Genomic DNA, 22,157 nt, shown 5'->3' on the forward strand with positions numbered 1-22,157 from the left:
GTTCAAAATGAAAATTGGCAAATTTCCAAGAAGGATTTGACTATAATTGTATATCGTAACAACCCTAATATAGGGTGAAAATTTTAGTTTTTGTGCATCTTGGGACAGAAAGAAACCAACCTACCACAGTAAAAACAAACATTCTCCAGGATACAAAATCTCTGTTCTTCAGTATCAATGGACTTTTTGCCCAAGCCTATAAGAACAAGGGCACTTTACTTACTAGTGGAAGGTTTTTGATTCTAATTTCCATTCATATAATTAGGTCCCTAGTTTAAGAGTAAATATGATAAGTTTATCCAAGGAATGATCCACATCATAACTCACAAGGCAAACTAAGATGATATGACCCTTTTCAAGCAGCATAACTAGTGTTGTCTCCTCTCATATTTCATTTGCAGTGATCATTTGCCATAGACTTGGAGTGCTTTCTGAACTCTAGTTCTAGTCAACTGAATATAGCTTAAAATTCTTTATAGCATGAAAATGCTTGTGAAGAATATGATGATTCCAATGGTGTGGTATTTTCTTTGTGGGTGGCACCACTTTATGACATGATTGCTATTGCACAATGACATGTGACATTATCAGTGTGAAAATATATAAACAGGAGCTGCATGTAAATTATTGTCCAAGACTGGATATTCCTAAAATCCTTCTTTAAAAGTACTTACTTTGATTTCCTGGAAGCAAACATTGGCTTATTGTTTTCTGACTGAAAGTTATTTCACAGATGTATTTCACATATTGGCTTAGATGAACAATTTCTTGATTTTTGGTTTTGTCCCTTCACTAGTTTACTATTTTGTTGAAATGAAGCCAGTTATATCATTAAATTGTTTTTGCAGTGCCCTAACATTGTTTTGAACTTACTAAAATTCAGTAATTAACCAATGGTAGCTCATTTTTCTGGTATAGGTTTATGTTGTACTAGGACTGAAAAGGCAGAGAACAAAAACAAAACAGAAGGAGAGAGAAAATCAAAATTAAAAATGGGCATTGGTCATAACTAGGATACCAGGCAACAAAATGCCAAAGCCCAATAGACAAAACAAAGTTGAGGTCATGTAAGGCTCACTTTCTAACCACATTTAATGGGGGAAGTTGCTGCCATAATGAACTGGTTCCATCGGAAAACTTAATGTGTTTGTGAAATAAAAGCTATGGTAAAACTAAAATAACCCTGGTAAGAAGGCATATGATAGGTTAACTGACCCATTACATGTGAATGCAGCATCATTTGTGAGAATGAATGAGGCTGTGACTGGTACCAACATCCTGCCTGCGTCAAATATAGAACTTTCACCAAACATCTAGGCCTGCTCTTTGTGGTTGAAAATTCAGGATACCTCAAAAATAAGAAAACACATTTAGAGAGAGATGCAAGCTACTCTGCAGTTTTAATTTTTTTCTCCAGCCATCTGGAGTTTGTTTTTTTGTTTTTTCTGTCCTCCCTGGCCATCAGACCTTAGTTATCCATCCATCTATCATCCAACCCGCTATATCCTAACACAGGGTCACGGGGTCTGCTGGAGCCAATCCCAGCAAACACAGGGCGCAAGGCAGGAAACAAACCCCGGGCAGGGCGCTGCCCACCGCAGGGCACACACACACCCTCACACCAACCACACACCAGGGACAATTTAGGACTGACAATGCACCTAACCTGCATGTCTTTGGACTGTGGGAGGATACCGGCGCACCAGGAGGAAACCCACACAGACACGGGGAGAACATGCAAACTACACGAAGCGAACCCAGGTGTCCTTACTGCAAAGCGGCAGCGCTACCACTGCACCACTGTGCCCCTTAAGTGTTCCCTTATTTTAATTCTTATTTATTTTGCCTTTTTTCTCTTTCTTCATCCTGTAAAGCACTTTGAGATACATCATTTGTATGAAAATGTGCTATACTGTATAAATAAATGTTGTTGGTGTTTAAGCATTAAAGACATGCTTTCTATTATATAATTCATGATAAAATTCACTGTTTTAAGGCGTTTGATTGAAAAAAAAAGTTTGGCCAAGTTTTTAATTAAAATTTAGGAATTTAAGAGACAGTGAGAAAAGAGAAAGAAAACAAAGCAAAATGTAAAAAAAAATGTTTGTTGCTTTAGAAAAGACATATTGCAAAAGAATACTTAATACACAACATAATCTAGTAACAGAGAAAAAAAGCTGTCACTATTGTATTACAAGGATTTTATCTGTTTTCTGACTTATAAAGTATGCACCATCTCCCTCTAATGGGCCATAGTGGCATTTCAGGTAGTTACTTTTTGATATTATGAAACAGATAAGAAAAAATGTGTTTGTTTTACTGTACAGTAAATCTCACGTGGATCCATCCAGCAGGAATTACAACTTCAAATATGTATAGTAACATTATAAACCAAAGTATTTTATTTACCTCTTATTGCTGCTAATTTCTAATTATTTTTTTTTAATTTTGAGAACTGTATGTATTTAAAAATGTATTTATATGAACAGTTTAAAATAACTCCTTTAAATTTAACAGTAATGAAAAAATCAGTTAAGGAGATTATTTCCAGTTCTCCCCTGTATTTATTAATTCTTAAGATAAAATACCTTTACATGCAAACACTGATGTTATCTCTTGCATTGCTGTCTTGTACACTGAAGGCTCTGAGAGAATAAACCCAAGCGTCCAAAATGTAATCTTAAAACAAGCAGAAGACATTTAAATGCTGTTCATTATAGTAGCATAAATACATATGAATAAACCATTTTCAATGTAAAAATAGCTTGACAGTTCATTTATAATATTGCTCATTGGTAACCCATACAGCAATTTTTAATTTAATGATATTGCAATAATAACAGCAAGGGAACAGAGGACACAAGGTGGTGATGGGTAGGTATGGTGTCAAGCAGAGGAATGAAGAAGGTCAGATGATGGTGGATTTTGCAAAAAGGATGGGCATGGCTTTGGTGAATACGTATTTTAAGAAGAGGGAGGAACACAGGGTGACTTAAACGACTGAAGGAAGATGTTCACAGGTAGATTAAGTCCTATGCAGAAGAGTCAATCTGAAGGAGATTAAAGACTGCAAAGTGGTAGTAGGGGAAAGTGTAGTTACACAGCATAGGATGGTGGTCTGTAGGATGACACTGAAGATCAAGAAGAGGAGGAGAGTAAGGGCAGAGCCAAGGATCAAATGGTGGAAGTTGAAAAAGGAACACAGCAAGGTTGAGTTTAGGGAGGAGGTAAAACAGGCACTGGGTGGGAGTGAAGAGTTACTAGACAGTTGGGTAACTACAGCAGATCTAGTAAGGGTGACCACAAGAAGGGTGCTTAACATGACATCTGGACAGAGGAAGGAGGAAAAGGAGACCTGGTGGTGGAATTGGGAAGTACAGGAGAGTATACAGAGGAAGAAAATGACGAAGAAGATGTGGGATAGTGAGAGAAATGCAGAAAGTAGACAAAAGTACAAGGAGATAAGGCACAAGGTGAAGAGAGAGGTGGCGAAGGCTAAAGAAAAGGTGTATAAGGAGTTGTATGAGAGGTTGCACACTAAGGGCTCATTTATACTTCACGCGACGCGACGCATGCTGCAGCGGACGCTCCTTCTACGCAAGCGTTGTTGTGTTTATACTTGCGCGCGTACTTTACGTAAATCTGGAGGAGTCCACCAGGTGGCAGTGTGAGATATTATCACGGTGAGAACATGTTCGGTTTCTCGGTGTTGTGAATTGCCTAAAACACCTATTAAATTCCGATAACACCTTACCGCAATATCTGTGAAAAGGATGTTTATTGATTAAATCCATCAGTCCAGGGATGTGTCCATTCCAACAAGCATTGGGCACGACTGAGAAACAATCCATGGACGAGGTCTCCGCTCATCGCAAGGTGAATACAAGCACACGCATACACTAGCGTCATTTTAGCGGCACCAAATCCCCAAATCTGCTTATCTTTGGAAGGAAACCGGAGCACAGTGTGGAATACAAGCAGGACATACCAGCAACGTAACTCCCTGCAAGACAGCAGTGCTATTGCTCCGCCACCTTGTCACCCCCATGTGTGTAATTATTAACAGTATTCATTATTTAAATGAAATTATATGTAAAATGTAACATACACACTTTAATGCATTTCATCAGGAAAGTGATATCAAGTATGAATCTAAAGATTCTAAATGTGCAGAGAGTTGGAATATCAGACATTTCATTTGTTCTGTGTGGTGATCTTTTGCTGCTTGCCGCAGCTGTCAGGTCCAAGAAGCTCGTAGCGATTAAAAACTGGGATGACGTTTACGACGGTCCTTTATTTTTTCCTCAGTGGTTCAAATATAACGCTATACATTATGTTGCTGTTGTTAAGTTGCAAAAATAAAAAAATTAAAAAAGACGACAAAAAAGATGGCATGTGAGACTTTTAAAATGTATCGTGTCATTACATTCGGGAACTATCTACATGTGACTGAAAGCCTCTATGCCGATCCTACGGGATGGATACATTTTAAAAGTCTCAGTGCCGTCTTTTTTTTGTTTTTGCAACTTCTCATCGGCAACATAATGTATAGCGCTGTATTTGAGCCACTGAGAGAAAAATAAAAGACACGGTGAAAACGTGTATTTTGTGATTAAAGTGGAAATTTCTGCTTCAATCTCGAAATGTTCACTTTAACCTCGTAGTTTACTTTATTATTAAAGCAGACCATCGTACACGTCATCCCAGTTTTCAATCGCTCACGAGCTTCTTGGACCTGACAGCAGGTAAAGTAAAAAATAAAAAGACGGCACAAAAGATGGTATGTGAGACTTTTAAAATGTATCGTGTCATTACGATCGGGAATATGCGATGCTTGAATATAAAAGCACCACGAATACATCTGTATGTCGGCATTTTGCTTCAACACTTCGAACCATTCATCAAACAGCAAAGCGCGCACATCGATCCCCGCAGGATCTCCATAGAGGCTTGCTGTCACATGTAGATAGTAAACAGAGACTCTGACGTCACGTTCCGACTTTTAGCACACTGCGCCCCGACTTTTTGCTGGTACTGCAACTCGCGCGCGCGCGTTAATTTCTGAGGACCTGCTCAGAGGACGCGTGAAATGAACGCTGGGAACGCGTGGCAGCCATGATGAGGGCGCGTACGCGTTCTGAGCGTGAAGTATAAATGAGCCCTAAGGAGGGAGAAAAGGACCTATACCGATTGGCTAGGCAGAGGGACCAAGCTGGGAAAAATGTGCAGCAGGGTAGGGTCATAAAGGATAAAGATGGAAACATGCTCACAAGTGAGGAGGGTGTGTTGAGAAGAAGGAAAGAATGCTTCAAGAGGCTGATAAATGAAAAGAATGAGAGAGAGAAAGTTGGATGATGTGCAGATAATGAAACAAACATGCAAGGGATTACCAAGGAGGAAGTAAGGATAGCTATGAAGAGAATAAATAATGGAAAGGCCGTTGGTCTAGATGACATACATGTGGAAGCATGGAGGTGTTTAGGAGAGATGGCAGTGGACATTTTAGCCAGATTTTTTAATGGAATCTTGGAAAGTGAGAGGATGCCTGAGAAGTGGAGAAGAAGTGTATGGGTACTCATTTTTAAGAATAAGGGGGATGTGCAGAGCTGTAGTAACTACAGGGGGATAAAACTGATGAGCCACGGCATGAAGTTATGGGTAAGAGTAATGGATGTTAGATTAAGAAGTGAGGTGATGATTCGTGAGCAGCAGTATGAATTCATGCCAAGAAAGAGCACAGACGCAATGTTTGCTCTGAGGGTGTTGATGGAGAAGTATACAGAAGGCCAGAAGAAGCTGCATTGTGTCTTTGTGGACCCGGAGAAAGAATATAACAAGGTGCCTCGAGAGGAGTTATGGTATTGTATGAGGAAGTCGGGAGTGGCAGAGAAGTATGTAAGAGTTGTACAGGTCTGCAATAGGAGTGACAGATGGATTCATTGTAGACATGGGATCACATCAGGGATCAGCTACGAGCCCTTTCTTATTTGCGATGGAGAGGTTGACAGATGAGGTTAGACAAGAGTCCCCTTGGACTGTGATGTTTGCTGATGACATTGTGATCTGTAGCAAGAGTAGGGAGCAGGTTGAGCAGACCCTGGAGAGGTGGAGATATGCTATAAAGAGGAAAGGAATGAAGGTCAGTAGAAACAAGACAGAATACATGTTTGTGAATGAGAGGGAGGTCAGAGGAATGGTGAGGATGCAGGGAGTTGGGGAAGATGGATGAGTTTAAATACTTGGGATCAACAGTACAGAGTAACAGGGATTGTGGAAGAGAGGTGAAATGAGAGTACAGACAGGGTGGAATGGGTGGAGAAGAGTGTCAGGAGTAATTTGTGACAGACGGGTATCAGCAAAAGTGAAAGGGAAGATCTACAGGATGGTAGTAAGACCAGCTATGTCATATGTGTTGAAGATGGTGGCACTGACCAGAAAGCAGGAGACAGAGCTGGAGGTGGCTGAGTTAAAGATGCTAAGATTTGCATTGGGTGTGACGAGGATGAACAGGATTAGAAATGAGTACATTAGAGGGTCAGCTAAGGAAGGACAGTTGGGAGGCAGAGAGGCAAGATTGCGTTGGTTTGGACATGTGCAGAGGAGAGATGATGGGTATATTGGGAAAAGGATGTTAAAAATAGAGCTACCAGTCAAGAGGAAGGCCTAAGAGAAGGTTTATGGATGTGATGAGAGAGGACATGCAGGTGATGGGTGTGACAGAGCAAGATGTAGAGGACAGGAAGGTATAGAACAAGAAGATCTGCTGCAGTAACCACTAAACGGGTGCAGCCGAAAGAAGAAGAAGAAAAAGCAACAACGACAGCAAGCAACTAACAGTATCAAAACTGGCATTAAACCAAATTCAGGGTAGTGAGGCACTGTTACTTTTCCCAGCATGACCAGGTGCAAGTCAGAAAGCAGCCCTGGACATTTCACTAGTCTCTCACTTGGCCCACTACTTGTATAAGCCCCCAAGATTAATCATCTATCTAGCAGCTTCTTAGAATGTTAAAGTAAAACTGGAATATCCAGATAAAACCCTACACATGCACAAACAGAACTGGATTCAAATGTAGGATGCCAGAATTGTGAGTAAGCAGTGCAAAATAAAAACGCACCACCATACTGTCCTATAAGCAATTACAGAATACATTTTTGAAAATATAATGATAAATCCTAAAAGCAGCACATATTTGCAAAATCCAAAACATAGCAATACATGTCATGTACAAATGTCTACATCATTTGATTTTATTAGGCTAATGTCACTGAATTTTCTTTGTTCTGAAAGTGGAGAAAAAAATCACATTCCATCATGAATGGTCACCAAAATTTAATCCAGAAATAAACTTACAGGTATAGCATTTGCTAATGAAGCCCAGACCATGAGGAGCCCATAATTTGAGACAAATTTATCCGTGATATTCAGCATAAGGTGGTGTAGCAATGTCTGTGGAATAAAGATTTAGAACAATTACTATCAATCCAGAAAATTTGCTGTGAGATAAGACACGAGTAATTTGTAATAGGTTGTCTAAAGTAAGAGAAAACAGTTATTTATTTAATATATTTTCAATTACATGCTCTCTGATTCAAACAAAATTCAGGCTTTTGTATTTCTTGTAGTATGTAGTGGTGATTTTATCTCCAGTTTACTACTTGTGTGTGTGTGTGTGTGTGTGTGTGTGTGTGTGAGTGTTCAACCTGCGATGGACTGGCACCCTGTCCAGCGTTTGATCCTGCCTTACGCTCTATACTAGCTGAGTCAGGCTTCAGCCCTCCAAACCAAACTCCTCCCCCATCCCCTACACTGGCATCCTTCACTTTACCACAACCCTGGTCTGAATTATTAAGGTTAGAAAATTACATGACATGTATATTCAGTAGTACTGGGTGTAATAGAATTTTCTAAGATGACATTTTTAATTTGCTAGTTTCCAAATTTCTTTATGTCATTTCTAGCATAAAAGGATTTTTAAGCACAACAGATTCAGAAATCACAAGAAAAAGTATATTTAAAGGTCAAAAACTAGTTTCCAGAGATTTTTCAAAATTCATATCTGTAATATTGACTACTTTTTTAAAACATTTAACTATTTAGGAATTATGTACCTGAATGTGCTAAAAGTGACAGATATAAAAACTATGGTTGAGAAAAAAACATACTAAAATATCCTACTATCTTAACAAGTTTGTTGCCTGCTAGGTGACCGAATCAAGTGCACAAAAACTATACAAAACATTATCCAGCCCTGTTAGTCCAGTTAAAGGTTGGGAGGTCAAATGCTATCCTGGCACCACCAGAGGTAAAGAAAACAATATCCTTGGTCTGGGCACCAGCCTGCTCTCATACACATCCACTGGAACAATTTAGAGTTGCCAGTTGATCTAACCTGCATGTTTTTGGGAATATGGGAGTAACACTCACACAGACAAGGCAACAAAGTGTAAACTCTACACAGCAAACAACAGAGCATGGATTGAAATCCTACATACTGGATCCATGAGACAGCAGCATTTACCACATTGCCACTGTTCCAAACAGAAAAAAGTGCATTAATGAAAATATACAGTATATATAGCCACAGAGGTGCGGTCTAATAAGCAGCGCTAAACTTTCCAGTAAACCTTGCACAAAACCTCCAATATTCATGGCAATGAAGTAGAGTAAAAGTTAAATAGCACAATAGGACTTTACATCACAGCCCTGTTTTGAGCAAACGATTGCAAACAGGAATACTGTAGCTATGTGAAAGCAGCAGCCTTCTCCAGACTTATATGATATGGCACATGTACTGGTTTTTGTGGTGTAAGTTTCCTCCACATCATCTGTGAACTTTTGCCTTCCTAGAAAAAAAAAACAAAAAACTGCAGATTGCTAGCTTGGGTATAGTTTTATTTTCATATTTTTATCATAAGCAATATGTTTTAATATATTAACTGTCACAATAAATTAGCATATCTTAAGGCACAGGTTCAAACAACGTTTAATAGTACAAAAAAAGAGAAACTGAAAACATGAGAGGGCAAAAGGCAATAAAGGTGCAAGGGCAAGGTGATAAAAGAGAGAATAGCAAGTCAGTAACAACAAAAGCAATAACACGAAAGCCTAACACATTAACCAGAAACTAAAGTCAAAGAATATCTGAAAGTCCTGACTTCTCAAAGTGATTTTTATCTCTAATGGAATACAGAAACATTTTCTCTCATAATCCAAAAGCTTGGATGGTTATGATAGTGCACCAGCATATTGTTGGCCCAATAATGTCAAACATCACAGCTTCCCACAACCTATGTAGCATAGGGTGCCATTGCCTACAATCAAAAACACAATACAAAATGGCAGCGCATACATATTATAAGTATCAATTCAAAAGAATAATACCGTATAATCAAAATGAAAACAAAAATACAAATCATGGGCAAAATAGGATTTAACAGATACCAAGACCATCAAATCAAAACAGTGTTTATCTTGTTGTCACATCAGTTCACTATAATCATCCATTTCAAACTTCTCTGCAAGATGTTTATTTAATTCACCTTTTCTCACTGTATGTCTGCTAATGAGAAAGACTGTGCTGTTCATTAGTATGGTTTATTCCTGGTATCAGGGTTTCTTACTTTTTCTATTAAGATATACCAGAACACAAATAGGCTGACAAGTATAGTTATAAACAACAATTAGAAGTAGGAACGAGATACATTCCAAAAATTAACCATCTAATAAACAGAAAAGCAATCACAAAAGGAAACACTTCTGGTCAAGTCAAAACACAGAAAAGGAAGGTAATATTCAAAATTTAAAGGATGCTGACTGAATTAATTTAGCTCTATATTTACTCTTAATATGTGGATATTTCACAGTTGTTTTATAAATGTTACTATATATTTTGAAATTTTGTAGCAAATATTTTTGTAGCAAATGTGAAGTGATCACTTCAGTCCGAAATACAATTTTTTTTTCACATACTGAAGTTGTATAACTTTCCTTAATACATATATGGAACATATATACATATAATACATGGACTACTGTAAGTAATACATTTGTATAATATATGGTTTCTCAAGGTCTCCGTTATTAGATGATATGATAACATTCATTGAGAAAATGAAAGAATGCAGGAAAATCAGACTTAACATCCAAGGCTAGGATGACATTCTATCACTATTAACTGACCTGATTTGCTAATAATATTTCAACTGCTATGTACAGCCTTAAACTGGGAAAACAATTAAAAAATAATAGATTTATGGATGGATACTAAAATGTATATATGTAGGTACAGTATTTTTGCATGTACTTGTCAAAGCCTTTAAGAAATTCATAAACAGAAAACAAAATCACTCAGAAAAGTGTAACAAGCCAAGTGTATCTGTAAATACAGTAATAATAATTATTTTATAGCAAATGGAACAGACTACTAAAAACTAATGAACTAAATAAAAATAAATAGTCTTTAAAGACAAAACTTTTACCTAAAGATACAGTATATGCATGGGTTATTTACCTGCTTCATCTAACAGAATATTATATTTAATTATCTAAGAATATGTTTTCCAATCTTAGGAAAAAAATCTTGTCATCTTTGCCCTGCTTTATTTAAAACATTCGCATCACTTGTGCATTTCTTTAGATATTTTTTACTAGAACTTTGGTTTGACAGCAATGTGTAAGTAAAGTTTCAGTGAAGGGATTGAGGATGACTAATCCCAGTTGGCAGCTTCAAGGCCTTGTTTCAGATGTTATGTTTTCAGCTCCAGCTTTTACTCGGGAATAATGGGAGACGTGTGAACACATACGTCAGACGGAGATTTATTTCCCCAAACTGCATCAGTACCTACCTTAGCAACATGCATGCAAGTCTGTAAGAATATTAATACAGTGCAATATGAACCCTTAAAGAAATTAACAGATAACACATGTTCTAGGTAAAAAAAGGCAGGATTTTGCTTCTCATAGTTAAAATAAAATCTTTACCCAATCCATTCTTTAAACCAAATATAACATGTTATTAAACAGTTTTTTTTTTATTTCACTTTAAAGGCAAATCTATTTAATATGTTTTTGCATTTCATGTAACTAAAAATATAAAATATTTTGAGTTTTTTTAGCCTACAAATTTAATTAACTTAAATCGGTTCACCTTTAACTGTGTGAATTTTGTATTAATTCATTTACTAATGGTTTGTTTCATTTAAGATGTTAAAATTAGAAGATAAAGTATAGAAACCCATGCCTTCCATAAGTAAATGGGATAGTCTTGATACTGAGACCATTAACTCAAACAGGAGTCAAAGTAGGAAAACTCTTTTGAACAAAAAAATGAAGTACCTGCCTCAAAACAATACACACTGGTAATTTAATAAATGCATACAATTTTATCAAATGTTATTTATACTGTAATTTGTGTTTAGCTGCTGTGACTGCTACATTTGAAAAATTTGAACTTTAACAGTTCAAAGCTCCTACTTAGGATTAAAGTCAAAATTCACAAAAGTTTTTCTTTCAAAACCCTAAATATGCATGTCAAATTTTGTATAAGTTGGGGTCTGATGTCATGATCAGTTTTTCGGGTTTCAAGACCCGATATATATGCGAGTATACACGGTATCTCAAATACAGGATGTCTACCCAAAATAAAGTAGGGGGGAGTTCTTCAAATGTTTTTATACAGAAATGCTTCTGTAACTAAATGTTAAATAACAAGCAAATTAATCTCATTTTGTTTTATTTTAAAAAAGTGAGAAAAGCTTGTGACATTATGATTACAAACGCTTCTGTAGTAAAAGGAAATATCCTACACAATACATATTTCTCAGACTGCATACCAATTATAACAACACCTTCTAAAGAATTATTTTATAGAAATAAGACAAAGATGAGAATTTTAAAAAGCACAATGTGACATTAAAATATATAAACATGCTCCTCAACATTTACAATACAATACAATTTATTTTTTGTATAGCCCAAAATCACACAAGAAGTGCCGCAATGGGCTTTAACAGGCCCTGCCTCTTGACAGCTTCCCAGCCTTGACTCTCTAAGAAGACAAGAAAAAACTCCCAAAAAAACCCTTCTAGGGAAAAAATGGAAGAAACCTTGGGAAAGGTAGTTCAAAGAGAGACCCCTTTCCAGGTAGGTTGGGCGTGCAATGGGTGTCAAAAAGAAGGAGGTAAATACAATACAGTACAATACACAGAACAGAACAAATCCTCGATACAGTATAGAAGCAAAAACTTTAGAAGTACAGAGTAGAATTTAACAGTAGATGATATAACATAATATGATTTGGATTTGGAGACCTCATCCATCAAGCTGTCTCCCCCATTTGGCCATTCCACAGCTGAACTAGCACTAATCCGATGAAAGGACCCCTCTTTCCAATGATTCCTGCGATCCTCCATCAGGATGACTTTACCTTAGGCAGGCAAAGCAACTGCCATTTGCATTTCACATTGGTAAGATACAAAGGTGCTTAACGAACAAATAATAGAGGACAATTTTAGAAGGCTAGCAACAAAATACTAAATGAATGTTGTTTGCCAAGAACCAGTTTGATACTGTAATACAGAGAAGGCTTATATCAGTTATCTGACAGCTTTGCATAAGGGAATAATTGTGTTTTAGTTGCTAAAACATTACACTTTATCCCACAAGGTTGGTGGTTCAATTCTTGCCTCCAGCTCAGAGACCTTAAACAAACCAATTATTAGCATGATTATGCTCCAGCTGTAAAAAAATATCTATAAACAATTGTGCTGTGGCACTGGATTTATAAACTACTTTGGGATATTGTACTTTATTGAATAAAGGTTGAATGTTTAGCTTTAACTTTATACTGAATTAATTCATTTGTTTTTGTATGATTAATGTTAAGCCCTGTAAAATGACCTGAAATGGACAGAACAAACCTTGTACAGTATTGCAGGATTATTTCAGCTAAATGGTTAGGAAAGGGTTATGGCATTTTGGTTTTGCAATGAAGAAGTAAAAAGGCAAAACAAAACCAAATCTAATGCACATTTGATGTGAAAAATCTTCTAAAAATGATTTTGAAATATGTAGTAGTTTTCTCTTTAATATGAACACAAAAAACAGACAGCACATAATAATTTTTTAATACCACTTAACTTTCCCAAAGGTAAATATTATTTGAGTCACTTTTTTAATACTATGAAAAGTTTTATGGTGGTGCAGTGGTACAAAGCATTCATTTTATCTTCCAAAGCAGTTCTCTGGTGTTTTTAAGATTGCTGTTCACATTTCTTTGGAAGCTAATGCAAACAATGCACTGAACGATTTGTGCAACATTATTACAGAATACTAATATTTGCATTCTGATGGATTTTATTTTTTTAACAGTGCTCATACTCTCCATCACTAATACACCTAGATAAAAGACACTTACTGCTTGCTAGTGCATCTTCACCTTGGATGGTCCAATCGCCAGTCAGTGCTTCTGTAGTCAGCTTATATAGAATTTTTAATGAAATATTTTTAATCAATACTTAATTTTTACAATTTAATATAAGCATATACTTAAGTTAAGTTGTAACAATAGATTATTAAAAGCATAAGGAAAAGGACTGAAGGTAACTAAAGGGTTAACTAAATGTTGCTTAAAGCTTGGGCTTGTGAGGTTTTTGCCTCATCTAGAGGAGGCACCAAGATTGTTATTAAGGTTAAAATGAAACAGACGTGTAATGAACACCCCCTTTAAAAGTGAGAACAAACTAGTGAGAAAGCCCAAACGCCCCTATTATGAAGCGGAGATAAGATCAATGGGAAATCCTAGAAGATACCCCTATTAATGAAGCGATGTTCAGAATAATTTAAGAATTCACATGTATACAAAGTTACTGGTGGCTGTAGTTGATTAGCTAAGATGATAAAATTCTGCATATTAAGAGTCGGATGATGTGATGTATTAGATAAGGTAATGAAAATAGAGAAGTATAAAAAGGAATGAATTGTATTAATGATTGTGCATATCTATGTGCAAATAAAGAATATTTTCTGCATTTTCTCTATTAATGATTTATTTGAATACAGAGGTAAGTTTTTTTTCCATAACAACATTTTAAAGCAGAAATTAAATTGTGAGGAGCTGGCAAGAATAGAAGCTCAGTGCCAGACAAAACAAACAGCAGGAAAAACTACAGGACTGCTTTGATTGTGTAAACTAGGACATGTTCAGAGACTCTGGGTGAGTATGCATAAAATCTCTACAAGATTCATCAAAATGTGTGTGGACAACTGTGTGTCTACAAAAATGATCTACATCTTCCATTTATCCATTCATCAATCTTTGATCTCACTTATCCATGGCAGAGTTACAGGGAACATGGATTCTATCTCAGCATGCATAGGGTTCAAGGCAGGAACAAACCCTGGACAGAACACCAGTCCATTACAGGGTGAACAAACAACCACTAGGGCCAATTTAGCAGGATACCATGGATCACTGGTGACATCAGAAGTTCGCTGAAGGTAATCAGTAATATACAGGGTGAGTAAAAATGATGTTAACATTTGAATGGCAGAAACAGTTTATTCACAAAACATACTTCATATGTGCAAGATGATTTACAGGAATGTCTCAACCTGTTCACCATCATGTTCAACACATATACCATATGTGGAACATAAATTGTCCACAAAAATTGCATGTAAGTATATACATAGCAGTGCCATTAGTGTTAGAGCTACCTATAGAAGTGGGGACAGAACACTGTTTAGACAGGCAAGGAACTAACTAACAAAAGAAATCAGATGCGCTAAAAAGAGTTCCTCTGAAAAAATTAAAGATCAGTTTTCTAGCTAATGACCCTGCATCGGTGTGGAAGGGACTAATATTGAAAATTACAGGGATCCATCTCCCCATTTTGCAGCAAATTACCAGTTGGCTAATGATTTGAATGCCTTTTACTGCTGATTTGATAAGTCCCAGAATACAAAAGACATTATCTCCCGCTCTCTCAGTGTAGAGACTTATGCAGCTCCTCCACCCTGGCATACATTCTCCCATTCAAACTGCATTAAATATCTCTGTAGAGGATGTATGTTGGCTCTTCAAAAGACAGCACCCAAAGAAAGCAATAGGTCCAGATGGGGACTCACCCTCTAGCTTAAAAATGTGTGCTGATCAGCTGGACCTTGTCTCTACTAACAATTTGTAATAAATAATTAATGCGGTGTGAAGTTCCATTGTGCTTCGAACAACCAACAATCATACCAGTCCCCAAAAAATCCATTATAACAAGACTGAATGACTACAAGCCTGTAGCTCTGACATCTGTGGTCATGAAGACCTTTGAAAGACTGGATCCTCTTCAGAATGATGCAGTCAACACGGGTCTGGACTACATCGTGTAACACCTTGACAACCCAGGGACATATGGATTCAGTTTGTGGACTACATTTCTATATTCAATACAATAATCACAAAACCCCACAACTCGAAACTCACCCAGCTTTCTGTCCCTGCCTTCCTCCTGTCAATTGGATCACTGATTTCCTGACCCATAGGAAACAGAGGGTGAAACAGAAGAAACTCATATCTAGCTATTGATGACACAACCATCATTGGGCTCATCAGGAATGGTGATGTATCTGCATGCAGACATGGGGCTTTGCAGCTGATTAAACATTCTCAAAACTGTGGAGATGACAGTGGACTATAGGAGAGGTCCCATAATATTATCTCCCCTCTCCATACTTAATACTTTCTGTGACAGTTGTGGAAACCGTCATGTTTCTGGGATCCATAACTACCAGGACTTCAAATGGAAGACCAATGTAGGGTTCATGATGAAAAAAATAAAATGATGAAAATAAATAGCACAACAGCGAATGTACTTCCTGCCAGCTGAGAAAGTTCACCATTCCACAGGAGCTGCTGAATTAGTTCTACACAGCAATCATTGAATCTTTTCTAAGCTCATTGTTAAAAGTGTGGCATAGATCAGTGACTAAACTTGACAAAAACTGGCTATAATGAATAGCCAGGTCTGACGAAAATATCACTTGTGCCATTCAGCCCATCTTACAGGACCTGCACTATTCCAGAGTCATGAAACTGACAGAGAAAATCATCACTAACCTTTCATATCCTGGCAGAAATCTTTTTGAACTTCTTCCATCAGCCAGGCATGATACATTAATTTATGTCAAAACAAGTAGATATAAGAACAGTTTTTTTTTTCCCCACAGACCATCACAAATGGTTAATTCAGCTTAATCAGGCTGCACACCCTATCCCCAGGCCTCCTGGTGTCTTGCAATGTTGTGTACATATTGTTAATACTTGTTTTTCAGTTTTTATTTCAGCTTTTCTTGCACTAAGTTGCACTCTGCACATTGTTTGCATATACAGGTATAGGTGTACATTCTCTGTCTTGTTTTTTTTTTATCTCAGGTGTGTGTATGTCAATTATGTAACTTATACTTGAGAGTCATCAAAACTGGAGTCAAATTCCTTCTATGCATGCATACTTGGCCAATAAATGTTATTCTGATTCCAATTCTGATATTGCGCACAGACATTGGCAGGTTAAAGAGATGTTTATGAAGTACAAAGTCAGGACTAATCTTATCTTATCTACAGTACTTGTCACTATCCAAAAAACTTGAATCCTTACATGCCTGCTTTGATTACAATAATAAACAGTGTGACATTAGATTACCTGCAGCATTACATGATTCATCTTTCTTTGTTTCAGAATGTGACAAAAAAGGACTTAAGGACTTAAATGACTTAACGTTCAACAAAGCATCCAGTCTGGATGGAATTTCATGGCTCGTGTTAAAAGCCTGTAGCAACCCACTGGCTGAAGTTTTCAGTGACATACTTAATATTTTAACGGGAGAATTACACCTGTGCCTAAGAAAACAAAAACTAAATCTGGATGTGCCAACTACACAGGAACATAACTTGAAATGGTCAACTGATACAATACAAGTGAAATTAAGATGTTTGTAACCTTTTCATCAAGAAATGAACTGAACATTTTTGAGATGCCAACAACTTTCTTAAAATGCCCTACATGGAAACATACAGGCCAGTTCAGATATCCAACACATTACCAGTTATGTTATAGATTACATCACTGTCAATATCAATAAAGACCTTTTAATGCAATACGCAAAATATGTAAAGTGCACGTTTGAATAATCGAAATACATGTCCAACACTTTAGCCTCAAACTTGAATTCTAATAACAAACATCATTCATCCATTAATATTTGCTGAGTAAGTAGGTTGACATGCTTTGCCAAACATGTATTTCAAAAGCAAAATATATAAAGTCTGAATAGAGATAGTTGTTAACACATTACATGTGGACATATTTCAGGTCATCACAGAATATGATTGAACATCTGCTGCTGCATGCATCAGTTTAATCATGTTTTCAGACATCATGCTATCTCCAAACATTAAGTGCATAGTGAGACCTTTTTTCAAGGAGTGCAACCCAAGCTAAAGTTCAATACCAACTGGTAGAAGTGTATGCAGTCACATCACAAAAACAGTGTGCCTGATGCAATGTTTCTAATAATGGTAGGATAGCAGTTATAGATAAGATTTTTTGACGGGAACAATTTGTTATGTATAAACCGCATGATCAGGGAAAGACCGGACACATACACTAAGCCTACTAATATTTCAGAGCAGCTTTTAACATTGTGGCTGCAGCATCTTCATGCCATTTTTTCTGAATGGATATGAATGCCTTAGTGTAAAAGTGAAATATTTTAAATGCTTAGATAAGTTTGAAGGATACAATGAAAAGTAGTACTTGACTAATTTGTTTTGTTTTTAAATGTAAAAGTCTTCAAATAAACATGCTTGAGAAACAAAAAGAACTTTAGAAACCTAAGACTAAAGACTAGAGCATATCTGAATAGAAACTAACTACCACAAAGTTATTTTATGATTCATATAGTGTATCTACCAAGGGATAGCATCAAATCCCGTGACGTTAGCAGCACAAATGAATCAGTCATGTGACACTACTCCATCACATAAACAAGACATTAATAAAAACAAATGTTGTCAGTTAAAGTCTAAATAAAACTGAAACCATGACAATAAAATCCTTAACATAAGAAACATGAATACAGTTCTATGTATAAATTACCCTTGAACACTACACCTGAAGAGTTTGAATAAAGCAAGTCCAAAAGACCTGACTCTAAATTAGGTGCAGCGGGCAAAAGTATAAAAAAAAAGTGATTCAAAAATGTAATCAGACTGCATGTACTGTAGGTGTTTACCAAAGATTGAAATTTCTAATGACCCAAAAACAAAACCAAGTCAGAAATCATTTCCTTACATTGTAAACAGAAACTTACATTAAAAAGTTTTTCTTCTGGTAGCGTCTTTCCTTTGACAAAAAAATTAAAGTTCAGATATTTCCTTGTGGGCACCAACATGTTTTAAAGTGGAAGCTTGATCATGTCTAATATCATGTGAATTATACATAATGTAGAGAGCAACCAGTGCTGTTGCTATAAACAAAACAAAGCAAAAAATGGTAGCCCACATGAAACAATAATGGAAAAACAAAAATGTAACAAAATTAATACTAAAAACAACAAAAAAATCAAAAATGCAGCACATCCAAAATTGCACAAAATAAATTAGGGGACTGACTAACAGATCTTAACTTTTCAGACACTAAAGTTGCTGTTTAAAAAGCACGTATGAAGGAATGAAAAATGAGAACTAAGTTACAAACAAAACAAGGGTCTAAACCAAAAATTTTAATTAAAAATTCATAAAGTTAGTTCTCACAGAGTATACACAATTAATCTCAAACTTGAACAGCAACAATCAGTTAATAAACTGTTACACAGATTGTGTCTCCTGCTGTGATTTCCTGGGGAACTGCCTCTGAACATTCCCATCTGCATCCCAGCAACTGGACATCAAAAATGGCAATATTCGTTGTGGCCACTACAGGGTGCTCCTGCTGCCCAAACACCTACACAGACAGATGCAGGCATACATTCAGCACACAAATTTTTTCTTTTTCCAAGTAGGAAACACTTTCCATCGTTTCCCACCTTCACAGCACAAATACAGTACACAAAGAACATTTCTCTCTTTCTTCTCTCTCTCTGTCTTATCTTCTCTTCTATCCACCTCCACTCCTCCTCGCAAGCTTCGTCCTCCACCTCCCAACTCTGGCTCCCTGAGTAGTGGCAGTTGGCTTCTTTTATACGGCACCTAGAATTATTACAGGTGTTTGATGACCTTCTTCTAGAAGCACCTCTGGGTGTGGCGAAGTGCTGCAACCAAGGGCTGAGCAATTTTCCAGGCACCCCTTGGTGGTGGCCACGGGCCCCAGCATGGTTGAGCTTCCATGCTACAAACCCATGGCACTGCCATCTATCATTCTGGGGGAGGCAATGCCCTGGATAGGCTCTCTCTCCCCCAGTCCTTCCATTGCATAGGTGTCCTGGCCATCTGCCACAACATTAAAACATGGCATCAGGGTAAAAGTAAGCAAACAGTGCCAAATTTCAAGTACAGTGTTAGAAAATAACTTTAAATCCATAAACTCGCTTTCAATTTGTGTAAAACTTTATGTTTGAAACCTAACTTTAAACTAAAGAAATTGCTAGGAAAAATTTACAAATTCAGAAAAATGTTGCCTTGCTTTTTGAAATCATTGTAACTGTTGTCACAGATGTCTGGGGTTCATACCCGGCCGGGATGCCTGAAAGGACCAGAAGGAGGCATTAATAGCTTCCGGTTCATGAGGGGACAACTGCCCTGGATTAGGAGAGGACCATGGGAGAAGAAAGAAAAGCTTCTAACCTGTTGGGACCCGTGGCCACCGCCAGGGAGCGATGTAAGCCTCGTGGGACTTGGAAAACTGCCACTTCCGCCACACCAGGCAAGATGGCGGATGAAACTGCCAGGGACGCCCGTAGTGTTTCCGGGGCAAAGGGCAGCACTTCCGCCACACTAGGAAGTGCTGCCGGAAGGCCATCATCAACCTCCTGGAGCACATCTGGGCGGGAATAAAAGGGGCTGCCCTCTTACACTCGAGGAGCCAGAGTCGGGAGTAGGACAAAGCTTCCCTGAAGGAGAGTGGTGGCCAAGGACATTGAGAGAAGCCCGAAAACAGGAGTGATTAGTGCTGAGTACACTGTGTGTGTTTGGGACTGTGTATATTTATGTTTAATAAACGTGTGACTTTTATAAAGATGTGGTTTCCAACTGGTGGTGTCTGGGCAAATATCACACTGTCTAGTATGAGATGCCTTTTATGTTTAACTATGCTGCAGGACCCTGGGAAATCCACATAATTGTGCACCAGTATATGTAAAAAATAGTGCATACTATATGACAGAATTTTTAAGATTTTTCTTTTAATTAAAGTACTGTATAGTGCAATCTTTCATGGCTTTGCGGGGATTACTAAATCACTCTTCCACTATTACCTCCCTCTTTGTGCACTTTCTCTCACTCTTGTGCACTTCATTGGTGGTGATGCCTAGAATCCCAATCAGTCTACATTCATGCTTACAATGTATGTACTTGCTCCCAGTATTGTTTTTTCCATGGACTGCAATCTTCTTATATAATATGCTACCATGGCAGTCCGTTGTCTGTCTAGGATTTTAAATCACCTGTAGCTTGCAAACCGTTTGACCTATTGTTCTGAAATTTGGCACACATATACTACGTGACGTCTACTATCCACTTTTGGGGTGATGATTGACCTCCAATGTTATTCCTATTTTTATTTTATTTTTTTTATTTTATTGTAGAGTCAACTCTCGGCAGCAGGCAGCAGGGCAGCCGTGCAGAGCATGCGTACGGGCATTGTTCTCATCCTTACCACCTTCGTCATCAGTTCCCCTACCTCTTCATATCTTAAATTATTCTTAAACCGGATTGAAGGCTTAAGTGTCAGTTTAAGTGAAAAATTAAGGAAAATGGGAAAATGTATTAAGAAATTGCAACACAAACACTAATTTAATCACTTTTAACGCGAGGAGATGCTGACAAAAGAAGAGAAGAATAAGGCCGCTAGGGTGTAGTAAAGAAGAGCTGCTCAGGAAGCAGCAAGCACATTAACCTCTGAGCAAACAAATGCTAAATGTACAAAGAAGGAGTATGAAAACTATGAATGCTCAAGTCAAGTGTATTAACTGCATTTTATCATGCAGTGAGCTGTTACTGGTTATCTGTATAATCTGCATAGGTATGCGGTCTTAAATTAACCCTTAATTAAATTTAATTAATGCACTGGGCTAATGGACACACCAGGATCTATGTATTTATAAGTTATGTGCCCTTTAAATAGAATAGGGATCCACGTTTCTTGATGGTAGATGCTCTGCCCAAGATGTGTTCTACAAGTTGTATCCTTGGGTAGCTGATAACCTTAATACCGCTTTCAGAGCCTGTATTTATATAGTGTTTTAAGATGTACATATTCTTTTTTTTATTTTATTAATTTTAAGTCAACCCCCACCCCTGAGAGAGAGAATATGGCCAACAGAGTAAAACTTAAGGCTTGTAAAAATACCTAAATTGATGAGCTTGATAAGCCAATAGAGATGAATGGAGAAGAAAAAGAAATACAGAAATAATTGCTTCCTCCGTGCTTTATGAGCTTATTCTAAAATATTACTGATTAGATCCTGCCATGTTTTGAAAAAAATCTGTACAGATCCTCTTAACTGAGTATATGATTTTTCCAATTTCAAATAGTATAAAACATCGATTTCCCACTAACTTAAAAGAGGAGAGTTAGGATTCTTCCAGTTTAGCAAAATAAGTCTGCGTGCCAAAAGTTTAGTGAATGCAATCACAGTTTGTTTGTCCTTCTCCACTTTAAACCCATCTGGAAGAACCCCAAACACAGCTGTTAGTGCGTTAGGAGTGATTGTGAGACCAAGGCTGTCTGAAAGATAATTAAAAATTTTGGTCCATGATGTTAATTTGGTGCAGGCCCAAAACATGTGACCCAGTGAGGCTGGGACTTCATTGCAGCGTTTAGAGGTTGGATCATGCCCTGGAAACATTTTGGAGAGTTTTAGTGAGACAGATGTGCTCGATATATAATTTTGAGTTGAATAATTGTATGCATTGCGCATATGGAGCTCGAGTGAATTCTCTGCATTG

The 22,157-nt window shown here is 37.3% G+C and overlaps 1 protein-coding gene across 6 annotated transcripts in view; it reads right to left on the reverse strand.

Annotated features, from left to right (window-relative positions):
• The window catches only part of LOC120526075 (24-hydroxycholesterol 7-alpha-hydroxylase), a 169,742-nt gene that overhangs the window by 116,318 nt on the left and 31,267 nt on the right, over positions 1 to 22,157 (reverse strand). For all 6 annotated transcript variants that reach the window (XM_039748947.1, XM_039748943.1, XM_039748948.1 and 3 more), the window contains exons 6-7: positions 7,355 to 7,450; positions 2,589 to 2,679 (exon numbers count right to left, since the gene is read on the reverse strand). In XM_039748947.1, the coding sequence (XP_039604881.1) occupies positions 2,589 to 2,679; positions 7,355 to 7,450 (187 nt within the window). The remainder of the gene's footprint in view (positions 1 to 2,588; positions 2,680 to 7,354; positions 7,451 to 22,157) is intronic.

This window comes from Polypterus senegalus, chromosome 3 (genome assembly GCF_016835505.1).
Source record: "Polypterus senegalus isolate Bchr_013 chromosome 3, ASM1683550v1, whole genome shotgun sequence".
Lineage (NCBI taxonomy): Eukaryota > Metazoa > Chordata > Cladistia > Polypteriformes > Polypteridae > Polypterus > Polypterus senegalus.